This window comes from Aulonocara stuartgranti (assembly GCF_965226115.1).
Source record: "Aulonocara stuartgranti genome assembly, chromosome: 15".
NCBI classification, from domain to species: domain Eukaryota; kingdom Metazoa; phylum Chordata; class Actinopteri; order Cichliformes; family Cichlidae; genus Aulonocara; species Aulonocara stuartgranti.
In genome coordinates, this window is record NC_138951.1 from 37,255,001 (window position 1) to 37,275,939 (window position 20,939).

Below are 20,939 nucleotides of genomic sequence, written 5' to 3' on the forward strand. Positions count from 1 at the left end.
ATCTTACATATTTTACAGATTTATGTAATAGAACAAATTACAGTTACTTACATAATTGTTTATAAATTCACCACATGGCAGGAAATCCACCCCTTTCTCTTTTCACTCACTTCCATAATTTTCCTTGTAACAGCTTTCAACCTTTGACTGTTCTTACTGAGGCTCATGCCTTTACTAGCTTCTTTAAAATGTCCATGTTTAGCTGGTTAATGGGGGTTAAAGTGTACGATGGGGTTTGTAGTTTACTTTGACGAACTTTGTATCTTCACTCACCACAAAGACCTTCCACGCCAACAACATGTCAGCATGTTGCTGTGACTGTGTGTGCAACTATTCGGCTGTGACCTGCGGGTCACTGGCCAGGGCTGAGAACGCCGAAAATTGATGGATTCCATGTTCCTGGTTGCTCGATCTGTACGCCTCTAGCATTTAAGCTGTGTTATGATGTGCTTGTGATGCAAACCATGCTAAATGTCTGCAGAAATGAATGAAATGACACTCCATCAAACCAAACAGGAGCAATTTCTCCGGACAGACATAAACACATTCCTGTCGCTTATAAGAAGAATTTCTGTTATACTGTATCAGGGTTACCAAAACATGTTTTATATATGTGTATTATTAATAAATACTGCTTACCTGGCTATTTATGTTTTACTGTTTTAAGTATGTTTATACCTGTGAGATTTATTCATTTATTTAATTGTTTTTTTTGTCAGATTCTTGTATGTCTTGATGACCGTGACAAACCGTTTGTCAAAGTTCAAGGTTACTGTGACTTTATATCTGTCCTTTTCTCACAAAGGTGGTTTCATTTTAGCTCATACTTAGACTGAAGAATGAATTGGTTAGAAGTAACTGTTAGCCCCCAAAACATGTTTTTGGCTATAACTTGGGAATTCATGTGCTAATCATAACAAAATGTCTCACAAATGTCCAAATGAATAAAATGCTGATGTGATGAAACTAACAATGTGAAAAGAAAGAAATGTCTATAGTTTATGTAGAGAAGAGATTATGACCATTATTTTATGAATGAGTGTAACAAACAAACAAACAAACCTTCCATTTCACTCTTATTTAACTGTCAGGTCTTGGATCTACTCTAAAAACGTGTTTGTTTTGTTGCAGAACCATCAGAAATTACACTATTAGGAACATTTTTGATTCAAATTTTCTTTGAATCTTTTTTAGCTCAGGACACATTCTTAAGCAGTCATGATTTTATTATCTCCTCTTTCTTGCCTCAGTGAAGCAATCATATTTATTGTGTTTTGGAATACATATAACCATATGCATGCTGAATAGCTTTACCTCACAGCAAAACACACATGCAGTTATGCTCTTCATGTGTGGGGGGTGGAGGGGGACGGGGTGCCAGTCATGTTCCATTAATCTGAATCAACATGTAGTGATTGATCAATTAGCCCTGCTTAAAGCTGGGGCTCAGGCTGATCAATAGCACTGATCACCGGCCAAAGGTTTTTCATTAAGACCTGCTGCTCTGCATGAACAGACTCCATTAGCACAGACCAAATGGACTGTGAGGAATGTAAAACCTGTAGTGGAAAAACATATATACATCCTGCAGTTTTGCCCTTTATTCGATTTATATCCACGTTTGAGGCATATATTTAACGGCGTGTGTAATAATTTTATCTAATTTGCAAATCATTAGTGGTCGCTAAAACCGATTCCAACATAAAATCTTATTCCTGGTACCAACAATGTAGGTATAGGTGTTTCAAAAACTTCAAAAATAACAAACAGTTCATTCAAAATAATGTTGTATCATGTTTTCATGAATCGACTGTGGGTGTGTGGAAAAGTACTGTGATCATATTGTCCCACATAATACTTGGTGCTTACAGCGAGATTAAAAAAAGTATGTATTTATTTATTTATTTTCACACTACCACACTCTGAGCAGATAGTTGGGGCTAATCAGACCTTATAATGTTGTAGTTTATACAAAGTCTGACAAATGAATGATATAAATTATAGAACTTTTTAATGCCCATAAATATTTTTATAGTATAGTCCTTTGTTTTTAGGCAAAGACTTGCGTGCATATGTTTTACATTTCCCTATTTAATCCCTGTATAATCACTCATATTGCTTCTAAATATTGTTTTCAGTTCCATGGGTGGGCATGTCTGACTGCATTTCCTTTTTCAGCCCAGTCATTGTCAGCTTGTTTGTTAGTTACCTGAAAAAAGAAGCGGATGTCGCTGTGCCACAGTGATATGTCTGATCCACGACCCCATCAAACCCACGGGATCATCCGTAGCCTGAAACACAAAAAACACTGGTCAGCCACCACTGTCAAACTCACCTTTCTCACCCTTTCCTTACCCTCAGTGGGGCCAGGAGCCATTGTTTCACTTAAACAATCCTTATTGAATTAAATCTGGCCACATGCTTTGTTTAGTAAGACCGATGCGTACTGCTGTCATGGGTCCTATCGTTAATGTGCCATCACTACACCTCATATCCTTACCAGACACGTAGCTCCGTTTCCTCCATCTGTAGGTGAATGTGTGCGCACATGTCCCTCTATGGGTGTGTGGCAGTGACTGAAACCATAAAAGTGTGCTGGTAGATACGGTGAATGAGTAACCAGGAGGATGATGGGTGGGACTGTGTCTGTATGTGTGTGTGTGTGTGTGTGTGTGATATTGAGCATTAAATCACTCATCAGAGAGAAAAACAGATAAGCAGTTTGACATTAGTGGCTTTAGTCACTGTTAGAAATGCCACAGAGAAATAGACATATAAACACCCTAGAAAAGGCTTACGAAATCCATATGAAATCCAACTTATTCATCTCTAATGTAATAGCCCTATAGCTCATGGTCATCCCAAAAAGTCTTCAGCAGCTGCTCGATCAAAAAAACATAAAAGTCAATAAGAAATGTCATCAAAGCAAACTCCAACACCTTTGAGATGTATTTTATATATTTTGATCTGTGATTCACTTGTATTTGGGGTGACTTGTTCTCCTGATTGTTTAGAGAGTGCTATTAATTTAAGGTCACAGGACTGGATCCTCTCACTATCAAGACCATGTGGCTATCCTCCTTACCCGCTTTGAAGCAAGTTCTCTCTGTGGCATTGTTTTTGAAAACTTTTAATAAAACAATTAAAAGGAATATGAAATATTCAGAATTATAGGAAAAAATAACTAATGTGAAAAAAGTATTGCAATTGTAAAGCTTGTACCTTTTTGCCATTTAAACACTAGGGAAGCAAGATTAACATGTTTCAGGTTTGAGCAACGGCTAGGGGAGTAGATTGTTTTTTAGGAGGGGTGTCATAATTGTGATAACACTTACACGTGTTTGGGCACATGTGGCTGTATCTCAGTTTAGGCGGGAAGGAAGGGAGTTGGTCATAGAAATACTGTGGCAGACAGGAAGAGATCATCCTCATGTTACTATCGCTGGGGTTAAGCACTCTAACTCCCCAAGCCCAAATGTGTAGATTCAGAATATTGCTAATAGACTTACACACTGGTGCATACAGTGTTACAAACATAAACGTCTTCTCCCTCATGGTCTCTCATCTTTTTCCTTTTTACAAGTGCCACACAACTATTTTGTTACTATGATAAATTGGATTTTTTTTTTCCTTTCCTGGGATTGGATGGCAGCACGGACATTTCCGTGAGTGGTCGATGGGATGGATGCACGGATGACACAGTATCCACCCCCATTGGGGAAAGGAAGTCCCTATCAGAACAAAACAGGAAAGAGACAAAGCAAAAACAAGTGCATGTCTTTTTGGACATTAAATCACTTCCTTTAGGACTCTGAACTGCTTGCCCCACCATCCTCAGCTTCCACCTATCAGCACACACACACGCACAAAGATGTGTGTGTGCATATAAAATTGCAAGTTATTCGGTTATTCATCTCTAAGCAGTAGTGTTGATAAACTCAGCTAATTAATATCAATAACAAAGAAAAGAGACTAGAGAGCTCATTTAGAATTGTAAATTTGCTTCAGTGGTAGGAGCTGGTGCCCTACAGTGTATGTCCAGCCTACCAGTCTTATTGCTTTAAGTTGCAGATGCGATGGGAATCATAGGATGTAAGTGGCATATAAATCCATGTATGCTGACAGATCATAAGCCCTGTCTGGATCCAGTGCCTTGATCTAAATCCAAAAACAAAAACAAAGAGACCAAAGTTCTTCTGCGGCTAATGCAGGAAAGGACAGGAAAATGGTTGCAGGAAAAGACAATGACCGGAGTTTTCATCCAGAACAAAAACACTAGTCTCACTCTGTCTTGGTAGTCGCTTTTGTGTGTTTGATACTCTGTGGCTCATTTCCGATATCTAGTGCAAGTCTTCTACAGACATTAGAAATGCAGCTCTCATATAGTGTTGTGCTCATCTCAGGGCACAGCTGTAAAAAATATGACTTCCTTCCTGAAAGCAATTTCCTGTTTATGTCTGAATGCAGGTCACGAGAGGGGTATAGTGGTTCCTACCTCATCCACCATCATGGTTCAACCCCAGACCTGATGATGCAGGATGTTATGAAGCTCATTGCCATTATCTTGAGCAAAATACCTGTCTAGGGTTGGCTCCTCCTTGAGCAAGACACTGAACTCGACTTCAGTGCATGTGCATGACATACATGTCTGCATCTTGATGTGTAAATTGTAAATTGCTTTGTCCTTTAAGGTATAAAAAGGGCTTCATAAGTACAGTCCACTTACATTTTCCAGTTCTGTCTTTTCTCTCCTTATTCCTAAGCTGTCTACTTTAATCCACAAAACACAAATAAGCAGATATTCACTAAGCAAACACACTGTTGTGACATTATTTACGTTTTATTCTCTCCACAAGACTTAAGAGACTTCCTCCACACCCCCAAATTGTCTCAATTGCACACACATGAATCTTCCTGAGGTGCCCTGTTTGTTTCATTTTCTGCTGATTTGCCTAAAACAGGCAGCGGCCGCTGCTGTCAATGTTTAATTTAAGAGCTCATGTTCCCCTCTGCACGGTATCTTGTGGTCGGGAGCATAGATGGGCTTTATGGGGGGGTGCCATGGGTGGGTTGAGGGAAATTGGGTAGGTGGGTGGGGGGATTGATGGAGACCGGTAGGTCTCCAGGCGCCGTCATTAAGATGGCTCCTCGGTGTGGAGATGAGAAAGCATGCTCTGCACTCTGGGCTCATTGAAGATGCTCCCCTGCCTACTCGAAGCATCCATTATTTATAAGTTTTTACAAATTCCAACTGACATTTTTATCAGTTGGGAATGTCTGTTTCTTATTTGCCTACTCTGGGCGTGTCTGTCTTGCACCCAAAAGTTGGAAAAAAAATTTGAAATATAACCGGTTGACATTAAAAAGCACTTTGCAGCTGGCTGCAGTTATCTTCGACATCTATAATTAGGTTTTCAAGTTTTAGTTTTAAACAGTATTTTCAGAATCAAAGGGAAATAGGTGATATTGTTTGTAACAAAGTGGCATATTGGGTGGTGGCACACAGAATAAGTTATTAGTCATGTCTCCTTTAAACCTAATCACTTTGATAACATTGTATTTAACTTTACCCCTCAAGATTATTGAACATTACAAGAAGTAGATGTCAGACATGACAATCATATATCCGAATAAAAGCATATGTGCATTACTGACCAATGCAGGTCTATCAGGAAGCATCTCTCTGCTGTCCACCACCCCTTTCTCGTACATCTGTGGCAGAGCCAGTATTGATCTTACCGCTGCCCTGTTTGGTGTTCACAGCCTCGGGCTTCACACAGCCTTACCTCAACTTACATACTCACCTCATATTAGGCTCTCAGCTCGATATGCACTGTAAGGCTCTGAGACACTCCCACTTGTAAAATGTCAGCCAGGATGAACTCCCATAAAACAAGACCGAAAGCCCACTTACACACACATATAGATACATTTGTTAGAAATAATCTTTTGTAATACTGAAAATGTAGAAAGATTCAAATTAGAGGAAAAAAACAAACCTGTAAGGTGATTGAGGGCATTTGTATGATCGGAAATGATGTAAAGCGTACTCCATGGTCTTTGCAGTTACACCTCAGTTGAACACCTATACAGCTTCAACCAAAATAAACTTCTGTCACACATTGCTACAGATCCCACCACATCTCAGAGTTGCTCTGCTGTATTGAGATCTAGTGCCTGTGGAGGCCATTTGAGTATAGTGAGCTCATTGGCATACTCAAGAAACCAGTTTGCGCTTTGTGGCATGGCGCGTTACCCTGCTTGAAGCAGCCATGAGAAAATATGCATGCTATGGTTATAAAGGGATGGAGGTGGACATGGTCAGCAACAATACTCAGGCTGTGGCATTTAAATGATGCTCAGTTAAAAACCTAAGCAAATATCCCCCAAACCATCACCACCAGCGTCAGCCATTGATATAAGTCAAGAGGAATCCATGCTTTCATTTTGTTTATACCAAATGCTGATCCTAGCATCCAAATATAACAGCAGACATTGACTTATCAGACCACGTAATTAAAAAAAAACTTCTGTTGTCTGATTTTGGTGAACCAGTTTCCTGTTGTTAGCTAATAGGAGTGGCTGTCACTTGGTGTTCGCTCGCTCTGTGGTAGAGTATCACTTCCTGTTCCTGCTCAAACACAGTGGTGTTTCTGAGTAGCTTATTTGCTTAGCGATTTAATTAACAACTTTTAAATACATTCTTCTTTCATAGTATAATCTTCACGTGCTTCCTCCGAAGCACACTTTCTGTGTACTCACTACCTAATTTATAGCCAAAGTATTCACTCACTGTCTCCGTACTGTCTCGCTAGCCTAGCTTAGCTCGTAGCCGACTCATTAGCACCATGGCTACTTCACCTGTCCCTCCTGCACTTTCTTGCTCATTGTGTCAGATGTTTAGTTACTCCTCGGCCTCCTTTAGCAGTAATGATATCTGTAACAAATGTAGCATATTTGCAGCGCTGGAGGCCAGGATTACTGAATTGGAGACTCGGCTTCGCACCCTTCATTCACCCGCAGCTAGCCAGGCCCCTGTAGCTGGTGCAGCCGAAAATAGCGTAGGCCCCGCTAGCTGTTCCCCGGCAGGTCCCAAGCAGCTGGGGAATCAGGGCGGCTGGGTCACGGTGAGGAGGAAGCATAGTCCTAAACAGAAGCCCCAGGTACACCACCAACCCGTTCATGTGTCTAACCGTTTTTCCCCACTCGGCGACACACCCGCCGGGGGTCAAACTCTGGTAATTGGCGATTCTGTTCTCAGACATGTGAAGCTAGAGACACCGGCAACCATAGTCAATTGTCTTCCTGGGGCCAGAGCAGGCGACATTGAAGGAAATTTAAAACTGCTGGCTAAGGGTAAACGTAAATTCAGTAAAATCATAATTCACGTCGGCAGTAATGACACCCGGTTACGCCAATCGGAGGTCACTAAAATCAATATTGAATCGGTGTGCAACTCTGCCAAAACAATGTCGGACTCTGTAGTTTTCTCTGGTCCCCTCCCCAATCAGACCAGGAGTGACATGTTTAGCCGCATGTTCTCCTTAAATTGCTGGCTGTCTGAGTGGTGTCCCAGAAACGATGTGGGCTTCATAGATAATTGGCAAACCTTCTGGAGGAAACCTGGTCTTGTTAGGAGAGACGGCATCCATCCCACTTTGGATGGAGCAGCTCTCATTTCTAGAAATATGGACAAATTTATTAAACCCCCCAAAATATGACTATCCAGAGTTGGGACCAGGAAGCAGAGTTGCAGTCTTACACGCTTCTCTGCAGCTTCTCTCCTCCTGCTACCCCCCCAAAAACCCATCTCCATAGAGACTGTGTCAGCTTCCAAAAAGACAAAAAACAAACTAAAAACCAGCAACAAACAACTTAAACATAAACAATCACAAAGAAAGAACAATACAGTATCCACATCTGAACCAAAGAGTAAAACAGTGAAATGTGGATTATTAAATATTAGGTCTCTCTCCTCCAAGTCTCTGTTAGTACATGACTTAATAATTGATCAACAAATTGATTTACTCTGCCTTACAGAAACCTGGTTGCAGCAGGATGATTATGTTAGTTTAAATGAATCAACACCCCCGAGCCATTCTAACTACCAGAAATCTCGAAGCACAGGCCGAGGGGGCGGTGTGGCAGCAATTTTTCACACCAGCCTATTAATTAATGAAAGACCAAGACAGACTTTTAATTCATTTGAAAGCCTGATGCTTAACATTGTCCACCCCAGCTGTGAAACTCAGAAACCAGTCTTACTTGTTATCATCTATCGTCCACCTGGGCCTTACACAGAGTTTCTGTCTGATTTCTCAGACTTTATATCTAATTTAGTTCTGAGCTCAGATAAAATAATTATTGTGGGTGATTTTAACATCCATGTAGATGCTAAAAATGACAGCCTCAACATGGCATTTAATCTGTTATTAGACTCAATTGGTTTCTCTCAAAATGTAAAGAACCCACCCACCACTTTAATCACACTCTAGATCTTGTTTTAACATATGGCATCGAACCTGAACATTTAACAGTGTTTCCTGAAAACCCTCTCCTGTCTGATCATTTCCTGATAACATTTACTTTTACAATAATTGATTACACAGCGGTGAAGAGTAGACTTTATCAAAGTAGATGTCTTTCTGAAAGCACTGTAACTAAGTTTAAGAATATAATCCACCCACTGTTATCATCTCCAATGCCCTGTACCAACACAGAGCAAAGCAGCTATCTGAACGCTACCCCAACAGAGGTCGATTATCTTGTTAATAATTTCACCTCCTCACTACGTACGACTCTGGATACTGTAGCTCCTATGAAAACTAAGGCCTCAAATCAGAAGTACCTGACTCCGTGGTATAATTCTGAAACACGTACCCTAAAGCAGATGACTCGTAATCTGGAGAGGAAATGGCGTGTCACAAATCTAGAGGATCATCATTTAGCCTGGAGAAATAGTTTGCTGCTTTATAAGAAAGCCCTCCGCAAAGCCAGAACATCTTACTATTCATCACTGATTGAAGAAAATAAGAACAACCCTAGGTTTCTCTTCAGCACTGTAGCCAGGCTGACAAAAAGTCAGAGCTCTTTTGAGCCAACCATCCCTTTAACGTTAACTAGTAATGACTTCATGAACTTCTTCACAAATAAAATTTTTATCATTAGAGAAAAAATTACCAATAATCATCCCACAGATGTAATATTATCTACAGCTACTCTTAGTACCATTGATATTAAGTTAGACTCTTTTTCTCCAATTGATCTTTCTGAGTTAACTTCAATAATTACTTCCTCCAAACCATCAACGTGTCTTTTAGACCCCATTCCTACAAAACTGCTCAAAGAAGTCCTGCCATTAATTAATTCTTCGATCTTAAATATGATCAACCTATCTCTAATAATCGGCTATGTACCACAGGCCTTCAAGCTGGCTGTAGTTAAACCTTTACTCAAAAAGCCATCTCTAGACCCAGCAGTCTTAGCTAATTATAGGCCAATCTCCAACCTTCCTTTCATATCAAAAATCCTTGAAAGAGTAGTTGTCAAACAGCTAACAGATCATCTGCAGAGGAATGGTTTATTTGAAGAGTTTCAGTCAGGTTTCAGAGCTCAGCACAGCACAGAAACAGCTTTAGTGAAGGTTACAAATGATCTTCTTATGGCCTCTGACAGTGGACTCATCTCTGTGCTTGTCCTGCTAGACCTCAGTGCAGCGTTCGATACTGTTGATCATAATATCCTATTAGAGCGATTAGAACATGCTGTAGGTATTACAAGTACTGCGCTGCAGTGGTTTGTATCATATCTATCTAATAGACTCCAATTCGTGCATGTAAATGGAGAGTCCTCTTCACACACTGAGGTTAATTATGGAGTTCCACAGGGTTCAGTGCTAGGACCAATTCTGTTTACATTATACATGCTTCCCTTAGGCAGTATCATTAGAAGACATAGCATACATTTTCACTGCTATGCAGATGACACCCAGCTCTATCTGTCCATGAAGCCAGATAACACACACCAATTAGTTAAACTGCAGGAATGTCTTAAAGACATAAAGACCTGGATGGCCGCTAACTTTCTGCTTCTTAATTCAGATAAAACTGAGGTTATTGTACTCGGCCCTGAAAATCTTAGAAATATGGTATCTAATCAGATTCTTACTCTGGATGGCATTACCTTGGCCTCCAGTAACGCGGTGAGGAACCTTGGAGTCATTTTTGACCAGGACATGTCCTTCAACGCACATATTAAACAAATATGTAAGACTGCTTTCTTCCATTTGCGCAACATCTCTAAAATTAGAAATATCCTGTCTCAGAGTGATGCTGAAAAACTAGTTCATGCATTTATTACTTCCAGGCTGGACTACTGTAATTCATTATTATCAGGATGTCCAAAAAACTCACTGAAAAGCCTTCAGCTAATCCAAAATGCTGCAGCAAGAGTCCTGACAGGGACTAGAAAGAGAGAGCATATTTCTCCTGTTTTGGCTTCCCTTCATTGGCTTCCTGTTAAATCCAGAATTGAATTCAAAATCCTGCTCCTCACATACAAGGTCTTAAATAATCAGGCCCCATCTTATCTTAATGACCTTGTAGTACCATATCACCCTATTAGAGCGCTCCGCTCTCGCTCTGCAGGCCTACTTGTTGTTCCTAGAGTATTTAAAAGTAGAATGGGAGGGAGAGCCTTCAGTTTTCAGGCCCCTCTTCTGTGGAACCAGCTTCCAGTTTGGATTCGGGAGACAGACACTATCTCTACTTTCAAGATTAGGCTTAAAACTTTCCTTTTTTCTAAAGCATATAGTTAGGGCTGGACCAGGTGACCCTGAATCCTCCCTTTGTTATGCTGCAATAGATGTAGGCTGCCGGGGGATTCCCATGATGCATTGAGTTTTTCCTTTCCAGTCACCTTTCTCACTCACTATGTATTAATAGACCTCTCTGCATTGAATCATATCTGTTATTAACCTCTGTCTCTCTTCCACAGCATGTCTTTATCCTGTCTTCCTTCTCTCACCCCAACCGGTCGCAGCAGATGGCCGCCCCTCCCTGAGCCTGGTTCTGCCGGAGGTTTCTTCCTGTTAAAAGGGAGTTTTTCCTTCCCACTGTCGCCAAAGTGCTTGCTCATAGGGGGTCATATGATTGTTGGGTTTTTCTCTGTATCTATGAAGCGCCTTGAGGCGACTTTTGTTGTGATTTGGCGCTATATAAATAAAATTGAATTGAATTGAATTGAACTCTTGTGTGTAGTCTTCTGCTGCTGTACCCCATCTGGTTCGAGGTTTGGCATAATGATGCTCTTCTGCATAAGCTGGTTGTAATGAGTGGTTATTTGAATTACTGCTGACCAGAGAACTGTTGCTCACTGGATGTTTTCTCTTTTTCAGACCACTCTCTGTAGAAATGATTGTGTGGGAAAATCCCAGTAGTTTCCAAAAAACGCATACCAGCCTGTCTGACACCAACAAACAAGTCATGTCCAAAGTCATGTAAATCACCTTTTTTCCTCTTTCTGTAGTGCCAAAATACAGCAAGTTGCTTCAAGGCACCTTCTATTGTATAACCCTATGGTAATAGAGAGAAAACCCCAATAATCAGTCAATCCCCAATGAGCTAGCATTTAGCGACAGTGGGAAGGAAAAACTCTTTTTAAACAGGAAGACACTTCTGGCAGAATCAGGCTTAGGGAGAGTCAGCCATCTGTCATAACTGGTTGGGAGTGAAAGGACAGAAGACACAAGAATAAACAGTGCTTTCCACAATCGCCAACATAATACACAGTGGGATAATATCTTTTGGACAAATGGTGTTCCATAAATCAAGCCTATACTTCCAGAGATTTTTAGAATAAATGTCAAGATGCACTGGAACTGTTTTAACAGCATGCAATGGTCCAACATCTCAAGAAGACATTTTAATTATTTTGTCTTCATTTCTTTCACCCATCATTTGTTACAGAAAAAAAGTGTCTTTCTCAGGATTTGTGGCATAGTTTCCATACCACCATGTTTTGTTAAAGTTCATACATATACACACCCTATCATTTTGACTTCAATACATAAATGGTTTTAAATGCTTTGCCCAAGGGCACCTTTGCTGTGATTGTCTAACCCAGCCAATTTGGTTTGTCTCGTCCATTTATTTTATAGCTTGTAGTAATGTGGTGTTCATGAATGACAAATGCACAGTCCTGACACTATTATCCTGAGTTGGAAGCCTTATATAGCTTAAAATGATTTTAAAGATTTAAAGTGACTTTGTGACATAAGGAGGTGCATATTACTCGACAGTTGTGCAGACTGCCATGTGGTGACTAAAATTAACCACAGACACCCATGATTAGAGTCGAAATTTAAGATGCAATGAAAAAAAAACCCCACCCAAATATACAAGAAGTTGTCTTAAATGTATTTCATTATGCTTTCATGTAAATGTTCAACTTCTAGGGTATAAGCTGTTTGCTCACCTTTATTTCTTGTTATCCGTGGTTAAACACTTAATAAATAGCTGGGCAGTCTGTTAGCTTTGCTCATGTATTCTTCCTTGAAAAGCTGTGTTGTGCACACTGTCAAAAAAAGGACACACCAACTCACCACTATAGAATGCTGTGTTATTTGTGGTGTAGTACAGTTAGAAGGCTATTTTGGGAATTTTGTCAAATTGATACAGTAACTTGATTGGAAATCTAAGGAGACGAAACACAGCATTCACAGCTATGTAGGGCTAGGTCATGGTCTGGTGTTTGGGGTAGGCTGTGGTCTGGTGATGAGGGTAGCAGCTGCCTTGATGTCCAGTGCCTAGCATAGTAATGACATCCAACAGTGCTTCAGCCCACGCAAAAACTTTACACTCAAAACTTTTCACTATCCTCACTATCAACCACAAAACACAGAATCTATAAAACTACATACTTATGTCATTAACGATGTAATACTTCTGAAATGATAAATTAGTGATTTATTGTAATAGATTGAGCTCAACTTTTGACAGCCTTAGAACTCTAGGTGATGATAGGCAGCCTTTCCTCTATTAACTTGACTTCTGGTCTTTATAAAACTGAGCAAGTGCCGAACAGATGCTGAGGGGATGTTCCCTAAAGATCTTCCATGGGGATTATACTCCTAATTTTACTTAGTAATGTTTAAGGCTGTGGTGTTGCTTCATAGGAGCTTCATTACAGTGTTACTGCTGCCTCTGGCAAAGGACTGAACCTCTTAAGAGTCTTAGTAGCTTAGAGAAACTGCTGCTGTCTCAAGAGAGGGATAGCAGACTAAATAATCAGTTTCCCATCACAGTGACAATGTGAGAGCAGCTGTTTGCATCTGAAGGCCTGCCAGCAATTGTCAGCTGTGCTCTGAGACACTGAAGGAAAGAAAAGAGGCACGAAGGGAGTGAAAGCTTAAAGAAAAGTTTCTTTCTGCTTGATTCAGGCTTCTAAAGGGTTTTGATATTGATTTCACCAACAGACCTGTAGTTGTATGTCTAGAGAAGGGCTAAATCTGTCTGTGAAAACACATGTTAGTAGAGATAGAGACAAACACATGATAAATTTAAGCAGAGTCTTGTATTTTTGGTGCTGTATGCTAAAATAAACAGTACTTTTTGAGTTATGGTGCACATTCTTCATTTGTGTTACACCAAGCCTCCGAACTCTCAAGTTGTTTTGATGGAAGAAGAATGCTTTTTTGTCCATTGTTTTGCTGTCCACAGAAATAAATCCTCTGGGATTATAATAAACTATATCTCAAGCATAGTGCATGTTTACATTGTAAAAAGTGTCTGTGCAAATATGACAATGGTCCCCAGCTCAAGGCTATTGCTGGGCTTGAGGGACTAAAATGTCCCTCACATCTTTGGATGTGTGACCACCACCCTGCCCAACTTGAAGATTAATAAATGAGCAAAGAATTTTGAACCTGTTTTTCTAATACATTTTGCTGTTTTTAAAGAGTAGATGGTCTGTTCCAGCATTTTTATTAGGCACTACCTGGTTTCTTATGGTTTCTTGATACTTTGTCTTGTTTAGTGTCGGTTTTATATTCTGCCGTTCTGTTTTTTATTCTGTTCCTTTAGCTCTTGCTTGTTTCAGTTACTTTGTGTGTTACAACCCGGCTCAAAAGCTGAAACATAAATATGGAAACTAACACGAGAAGAGGGTTTTATTTTAAATTCTGTAACAAATTAGCTAAAATAGCTGGTACCACTAAGACAAAGACTAGTGTGCCTCCATGAAAGCCTGCCTCAGGTTTGCCTTTATCCACACCTGACTAGGTGTGGTCAATTAGCAACAGCTGAAAAGTCTTGCACTGCCACTGCAAAGAGATTAGGGCCTGCAGAGGGACTTAACAATGTGTGTGCTTAGAGCTTATTTGTCCCCTCCATGTTTCCTTTGCCTCCTGTGTTGAGTTTATTCATGTGTCTATGTTTCTCTATATAGCTATTGTTTATCACTTCCTGTTTTATTTTTGCAATTAATTGTCTCATGGGTATTGTGCTAGTTCTACTTCCATTGGCTTGTCTCATTGTCTTGATTATCCTCACCTGTGTCTCATTACCCTTTTGTTTCGATGTCGCCTCCTGATTAGCCTTTTGTGTGTGTGTGTATATATGTATATATATTTTTTTCTCCCCTCTGTCCTTTGCCATTGTTGTGCTAATAAACGAGGGCCCCAGAACAAACCTATGAATAGAGTGGCCACTCAATCAATCATTTGGCATCTCCCTCACTGATAAAACAAGGCTTGTCACCACTGAAGCCTCTCAAAGCACAGAGAGCTGGTGATCAGCATGTGAGGACGAGGTGCTGGGCTGTTGTGGCTGTGTATGGTTCTTCCACATGCTATTTTCACAAGCTCCTGTTTGCTGAATGAATAAATTGTTACATTGCCAATATGTCTTATTTCTTCAGACTTCAGTCATTCAACCCAATAAACAAAACAAGAGTCAGTAGCAGAATAAGCTATTTGGCATTGGCAGAGAAAATTTGGCAACTTTTTATGGGCACAACCCACATACTCAACTCTGCTGCTAACCCACAGGAAAATAAGCAGTATAAAATCTATTGCCAAGAACCATTGTTAGAACAAAAACCAAAAACATATTTCCTTACCTTTGTGCTAGATTTATAATCCTCTGTTATAAACTGAGCCTACTTCCACGTAGAGGAACGTTCCTGGCCATTAGAGCGGGATCTCAGGCTATGATGAACATTTTTTAATTTACCAGACGCATGCTTTTTTTCAGCACTCATGCAGACAATTTTTTTACCTTGATTTTTTTCTCTGGCACAGTCCAGTCATTGGTAATTGTAAGCAGCCTTACTTTTGTTTACTACCTTAGAAATTGGCGTATTATGCCACAGAAATTTATTATCTTTGTTTGGAAAATTGACTAGCATTTCGAAAGCTCTGTTGTTAGATGCAGCATACAGTATGATATGTTAGGTGGCAACCACAATCATGACGCAGTCACAATTACCAGAAGACCATCAGAAAACAGCAGCGGGTAGAAGAAATGTTGAAATATAATAAAACTGCGTAACCACCAGTCAGAAAACAGCTGCACCAGAACTGGGAGTGCAGAGACAGACTGTAGACTGAGGGACAGATGGGGATTGTTGCTTGAACATGGATAGCCAAACTGCAACGTGTAAGTCACACACAGATTTATAGTTTTACAGAGCAAAGGCTACTGCACACGTCACACTGACTCAGCTGTGACATGTCAGCATGTTTCCAGGCATATTGTAGGGACCACAACTATCCGAGGGGTGTTCAAAGTAAAAATGTAAATTACAATCACCCGAAATGGCCCAAGAATCCACTGTGCAAAATTATCAGACAGGTTAAAAAAACATCTATGTACAGCAAGTACAATTTTCTTCTCGCTCCTTTTTCAGTTTTTTTTATTTTTTTTATTTCAGTTTTTATTTGTTGATATTATTATTATTTTAATCATCTTTAGTCTGTCTCACTAAGAAATGCTAGGAGGTCATAGCAAAAACATACATATTTGTCTGGATTTTTCATAGGAAAACAGTCGCTTTACCCAGAACTCTGCAGAAGAGGAACAGTGTTGTGATATTCAGGTTGTCATGTCATTACAGATGCCACATACCTCTTTTGTAGCTCCCATAGAGGACTCTTTTTGATAATGTTCACGCAAAGGTCAAGATTCCACATGTAGTTTTTCACCAGCATTCACCTTCGCCACTTGGCTGAGGTCTGGCATGATTAATTCTTTGTGTCTTGCCATCTCTCTGTGTGCCAGGTTCATCTTGCTTACAATGGAGCCAAGCAAACACAGGAGAAAAGTGTGTGCCTGAAAGTGTGTGTGTGTTTTTAAAAGACATTGGTGCAACTGTTTTAACAGGGCGACTCTGTTTGAATTAGATGTTCTAACCCCCCGCTTGCTAAATGGATTTCTAAAGTGGCTGTAGTTGGAGGCTTTCAATCGGATGCAACCTTGAGTCCTTTTTTATGTGAGCTCTGTAGGATTTAAGTGCCGGTATAACATGAGCACGACTGAATGCATGCTCCTCATTTTTTGAAATTGAAAAATCTCCAAAGGCTCTCCCCATTGTGCAGGCAATTAATGGAATGCTGGCAGCGAGGTTCAGGTGCTTAAAAGTTGTATTTTTTTCCTCTCTCTCTCCTGATCTCTTTTTAATGACTAATAAAGGATAATCATCGTGGAAAAAACATCATAATGCTGTAGGCTTCCTCTTTATGCACAATGATGTATAATGCATGCTTTGAAATGAAACGGCAGCGGCCTTCGAACCATTCCATCTCCAAACCTTAGTGTATTTGTTTTGCATGCCACAGTGAGGCTTTTGCATAATAATTGTGAGTGTTCCCTTTAACAGTACTTGCCTATTAATTTGGTCTTTACATTTTTAAAGTTTGTCCATCAGGCCGCCAAACAATGGCTCCTCCAGTCGCTGTTTGGCGTAAGTGATTGCAACGTAGGCTAATTGCCTCTCTAAAGAGTTGTTTCCTTTTTTATCCTCTTTGTTTTTTATGTTTTAGTGTTGAAGGATATGAATAAATATAAGTGATCAATAAAACCTTTCCCCTTAACTTTTTGAACAGTCTTTAACATGTAAGAACTCCCTTTCTTCTTATATGAGGTGAATATATAAAAAGCTAATATCGGCTTTCGTGACCTTTTTTGGGGAGGGTTTTTCTTTTGCTCTTTGGTTCATTTTAAACTTAAAATGTCTTTGTGCTCTGCTTTTGCACCGATAATCAGGCAACCCTGGTTGGATAAAAGGGAAAGGTTAAAAAGGTTAACGTCACACAACGTTGTACTCAGAATTTAAGATGGTACAAATGTGCCAAAAAGTCTTTTTCAATGGTCAAAGTAAGTTGATTTTTATTTCCCTTTGATGTATTGTTACTGCCAGAACTACTTTACAGGGAGTAAATTGGGGGAAGAAGCCGAGGGTCTGGAAGGGGGCTTTTCCCCCCCAGTTGCTCCAGTAGTAAAATGCAAAGTTTCTGATAAGAGGGTAAACTGCTGCCTACTTTTGGTCTAATGATATACAATGACTGAGTCGGTACATGTGGCTGTAGATATTTCATTCAAACTCACAGCTGTCATTATTTGTTTTTAATAAAGACAAATAATTAAGACCGAACAAACAGTAAAAGTTCAGCTCTCTCGTAAACTCACTGATTAATTTTATTTAGTAGTTGTGCTTGTCTCCGGCCTGTCGAGCCTCCGGGCCTGCCTGAAACTGGACTGAATATCAAATTTGCTTATTCCAGCATTCAGTTGCTCATTTTCTTGCAATCTTGGAACCCATCCAATAGCTTTCTTTCTCTCTTTCTTTATTTCTTTCTTTTTTTTCTCTCCTCGTGCCCTCAATCTCTTTCTCTTTGACTGTGCTTGACAATACAGGGAAACATACAAGCGCATCTCGGTAAATTCGAGTGATGTGGTTCCAGAGTTTAAAAGCTTCACATAACACTAGCAGACACAACTTGGGGCTGTTTGTGTGACGGAAAGGAAAACTTGTTTAGAAACTGACAGCACTGTGTGTGAGAGAGATTTAACAAAAACAAAAAAAAAAAACTGTATGTGTGTGTTGCTTTTGGCAAGTTATTCATTTGTATTTTTTTTCCTTGCTCTCTGTGTGGTTATCTTTTGAGTTGGTTGGTTTGGAGCTGATGTCCACCTTTGGGGATGCACATAGCATGCATTTCTGAGTATTTTCACCTGAGGCTGCACTTGTTAGAGTCTGTGGATAAATGTATATACATTATTTATACAAATTCAGGGCGAGTGAAAGCAGGTTTAACACGTTTACAGACAGGAGGCCAAGCACTGAAAGCCAAGCTCCAAGTGAGGATTGCAATGCTGTGTGAGGGGAATCGAGCTGGCCGCTTGCTCATCTGTGACCAGCATCCTTAATGCTGCGTGTGAACACAGACCGTATTATCTTTACTGCCTCAGCAATTAAATGATCCCTCGTATCAGTTGCATCGTAGGAAGAAATGAAAACTAATAGCCTGTTAAAAGTTTGGTATTTACAAAAGGCTCTTAAGAAACCTCTTGGCTTTGTTGCTGAATTTTTTATTTTCTAAAAATGTAGAAAAGGACTAGTGACTGTTCAACAACTTCTTCTTCTTCAGTTTAGAAATTATGTATGTGTCTTTAAGAAAACATGAGAAGAGATTAATGAACCTAAGAGAGGGATGGGGAGAGAGAAAGGTTGGCTAGAAGGCAGAGAGAACTGTAAGGTGGATCAAACTCGTGGCAGATCATGTCGTGTGGAGAGTTAAAGGCAAATATAAAAAGGATGAGTATTTGCACAAAATTACACTTGCTGCCAAAGTACAGCTCTTTAGATCATTTATCAACCTCTTGTCTAGATTCACATTGTAACAGTAAAATCATGCTTTAATGTGAATATTGTGCTGCTGAAGGCTGTTGAGCAGGACAGCTTTTTACAGTTTAATCGCTTCTGATATAAAACTCTGTATTTGACTTTGAGACCTCAACTGTAGACCTTAATTAACGTTCTTTCAGTCACTCACTAAAGGGTTTCATTTTAAAACGTTTTACTGCACACAATAGTTAGAAATGATTGGCGATTGCATCCGTTCGTAATATTGTTAAAAATTGTTGCAAATGTTGTAACAACAGTAATTTAATAGTGGGGCTCTTCCACCATTTTTTACTGACTTCAGTGACAAAGCACTAGATACTGTACTTCATCCTCCTCCCAGCATGAAACGAGAGTTACCATTTGTGTTGCATTGTTACAGTATAGATAAGTAGTGCTTCCCTAAAGTTACTTGAAATTTCCCACTTACCCATCCCTCTCCTTCATTTAGGAGCTGCCTGCTTCAGAAGTGAATGCCTTGCCACCTGGCTGCAGTCTTCATGTTCCCATGGACCTCGAGTTTTCAGCTTCCTGTTTCCCTCGCAGCCCTACACCTCAGAAAAGCTACGATCTTGTCCACATAGACTGATCTGTCATGATGTTTTTGGTGTTTCTGTACTTCTTATTTGACATTTATCTGCCCCCCCCCCCCCAAATTGTCCTTGATTTGTACTTCCTTTACGATGCCTTGGATAATAACATATCGCCTCATGTATATATGTACGGTTATGATCTAAACTGAACAATTAATGATGTGTACATAATGATTTTAAATATGTTTGTCTTTTTTCTCCAGGAAAACAATGTAATTATTTCTCATTGCTACAGGTACTCACGTTGCAATCATACACATAATTTCCCTGAAATAACAAATGAAGTGGAAGTGGGCAGCATTAGTGTGCAGAGGGAGTGAGAACCTGGTGTTATAAGCATAAGAATTATTTATTGAGATATGAGAAAAAACTCAGTTAGCCCCATTGAGAGAAACTCCAGGACCTGGAAGTGATGGAAGTGTTCAAAATGTCAGCAAAAGGGTGAAAAAAGCCAAAGCAGAAAGGAAATAGCATTTAGATTTTTTTGTCTCCATCTGTTGACAGTGCACATGAGCATATAACACACAAAAGTAGTTGTTGTTTGAATCTTGTGTACAAGTCTGTTTCACAATCACTACGTGTTCTACAAAAATGTGTTGTGAAGCAAACAGGTGGGATTTACACCATTTATGATAACTTCTCACTGGCAAGCTACCAGAAACACTTCCTCAGACCATTTATTTGAATATCTTCAAACATAATTGTCTTAGGTGTTGGAGCAGGACTGCAGTGATGATACAACAAACATGCAGTAAAAAGCAGGACTTATGCATTGCCACATTAGTAGCTTGTGTTGCCTACATGAGTTGTGGATTTCACTGTATGTTACAATTAGGTCCGTAGGTTTATTGTGGATTTTAAATCGCAGGATAAAGATGTGACTGAAGTGCATGCTTTCAGCTTTAATTCAAGGTCTTTAACAAAAGATTTGCATTTACTGTTTAAGAATTACAACTATTTTTAATAGTCTCCTATTTACAGAGGCTCAAGCTTTAATGACTGACACACAGCTACACAGAGAGGTGACGCCTGTTCCTTTGTTATTTTATGGCAAATGAACCAGACATAATATCTAAAGTTTAAGTGTGTTGAATTTGTGTTTTATAGCTTTTCATTAGAATTTGTTTCAGTGCAGTGAGAGATAGCAACAACTTTAGCAGTGTTCAAATCAACAGTCTGGTTCATTCTTAAAAAGAGTGAATGCACTGACCCACTCAGTGACAGCATTTTTTTTCACATTAAATAATAAAAATAACTTTTCATCTAAAAAAGTCATGAATACTTGTATTATCAAGAGACCCCAGAACGAATGGAAACACGGAGGGTTTACAACAAGGTGCAAACCACTGGTTACAGTCAGGAATGAGAAGGCCGGATGAGACTCTTTCAGAAAACATCTTAAAGACCTGCACACTGTAAAAAATATTTAAAGAGATGAAACCAAGT

The 20,939-nt window shown here is 39.7% G+C and overlaps 1 protein-coding gene and 1 long non-coding RNA gene across 3 annotated transcripts in view; one reads left to right on the forward strand and one right to left on the reverse strand.

Moving 5' to 3' along the window:
* Nucleotides 1–11,237, reverse strand: part of LOC309688744 — a 25,205-nt gene extending 13,968 nt beyond the window's left edge. The window contains exons 1-4 of one of the 2 annotated variants that reach the window (XR_014271154.1): nt 6,000–11,237; nt 3,510–5,909; nt 3,336–3,402; nt 2,210–2,291 (exon numbers count right to left, since the gene is read on the reverse strand). This is a non-coding gene — a long non-coding RNA (uncharacterized lncRNA). Of the gene's footprint in view, nt 1–2,209; nt 2,292–3,335; nt 5,910–5,999 lie in introns of both variants that reach the window. The other variant, XR_014271155.1, reaches the window with a different exon arrangement.
* LOC309688742 (adhesion G protein-coupled receptor D2) overlaps nt 1–19,489 on the forward strand; it is a gene marked incomplete at its 3' end in the record, with an annotated part of 94,513 nt that extends 75,024 nt beyond the window's left edge. Inside the window, exon 25 of the mRNA XM_082504679.1 lies at nt 19,352–19,489. Coding sequence (XP_082360805.1) covers nt 19,352–19,489 — 138 coding nt within the window. The remainder of the gene's footprint in view (nt 1–19,351) is intronic.
* Nucleotides 19,490–20,939: the final 1,450 nt, after the last annotated feature.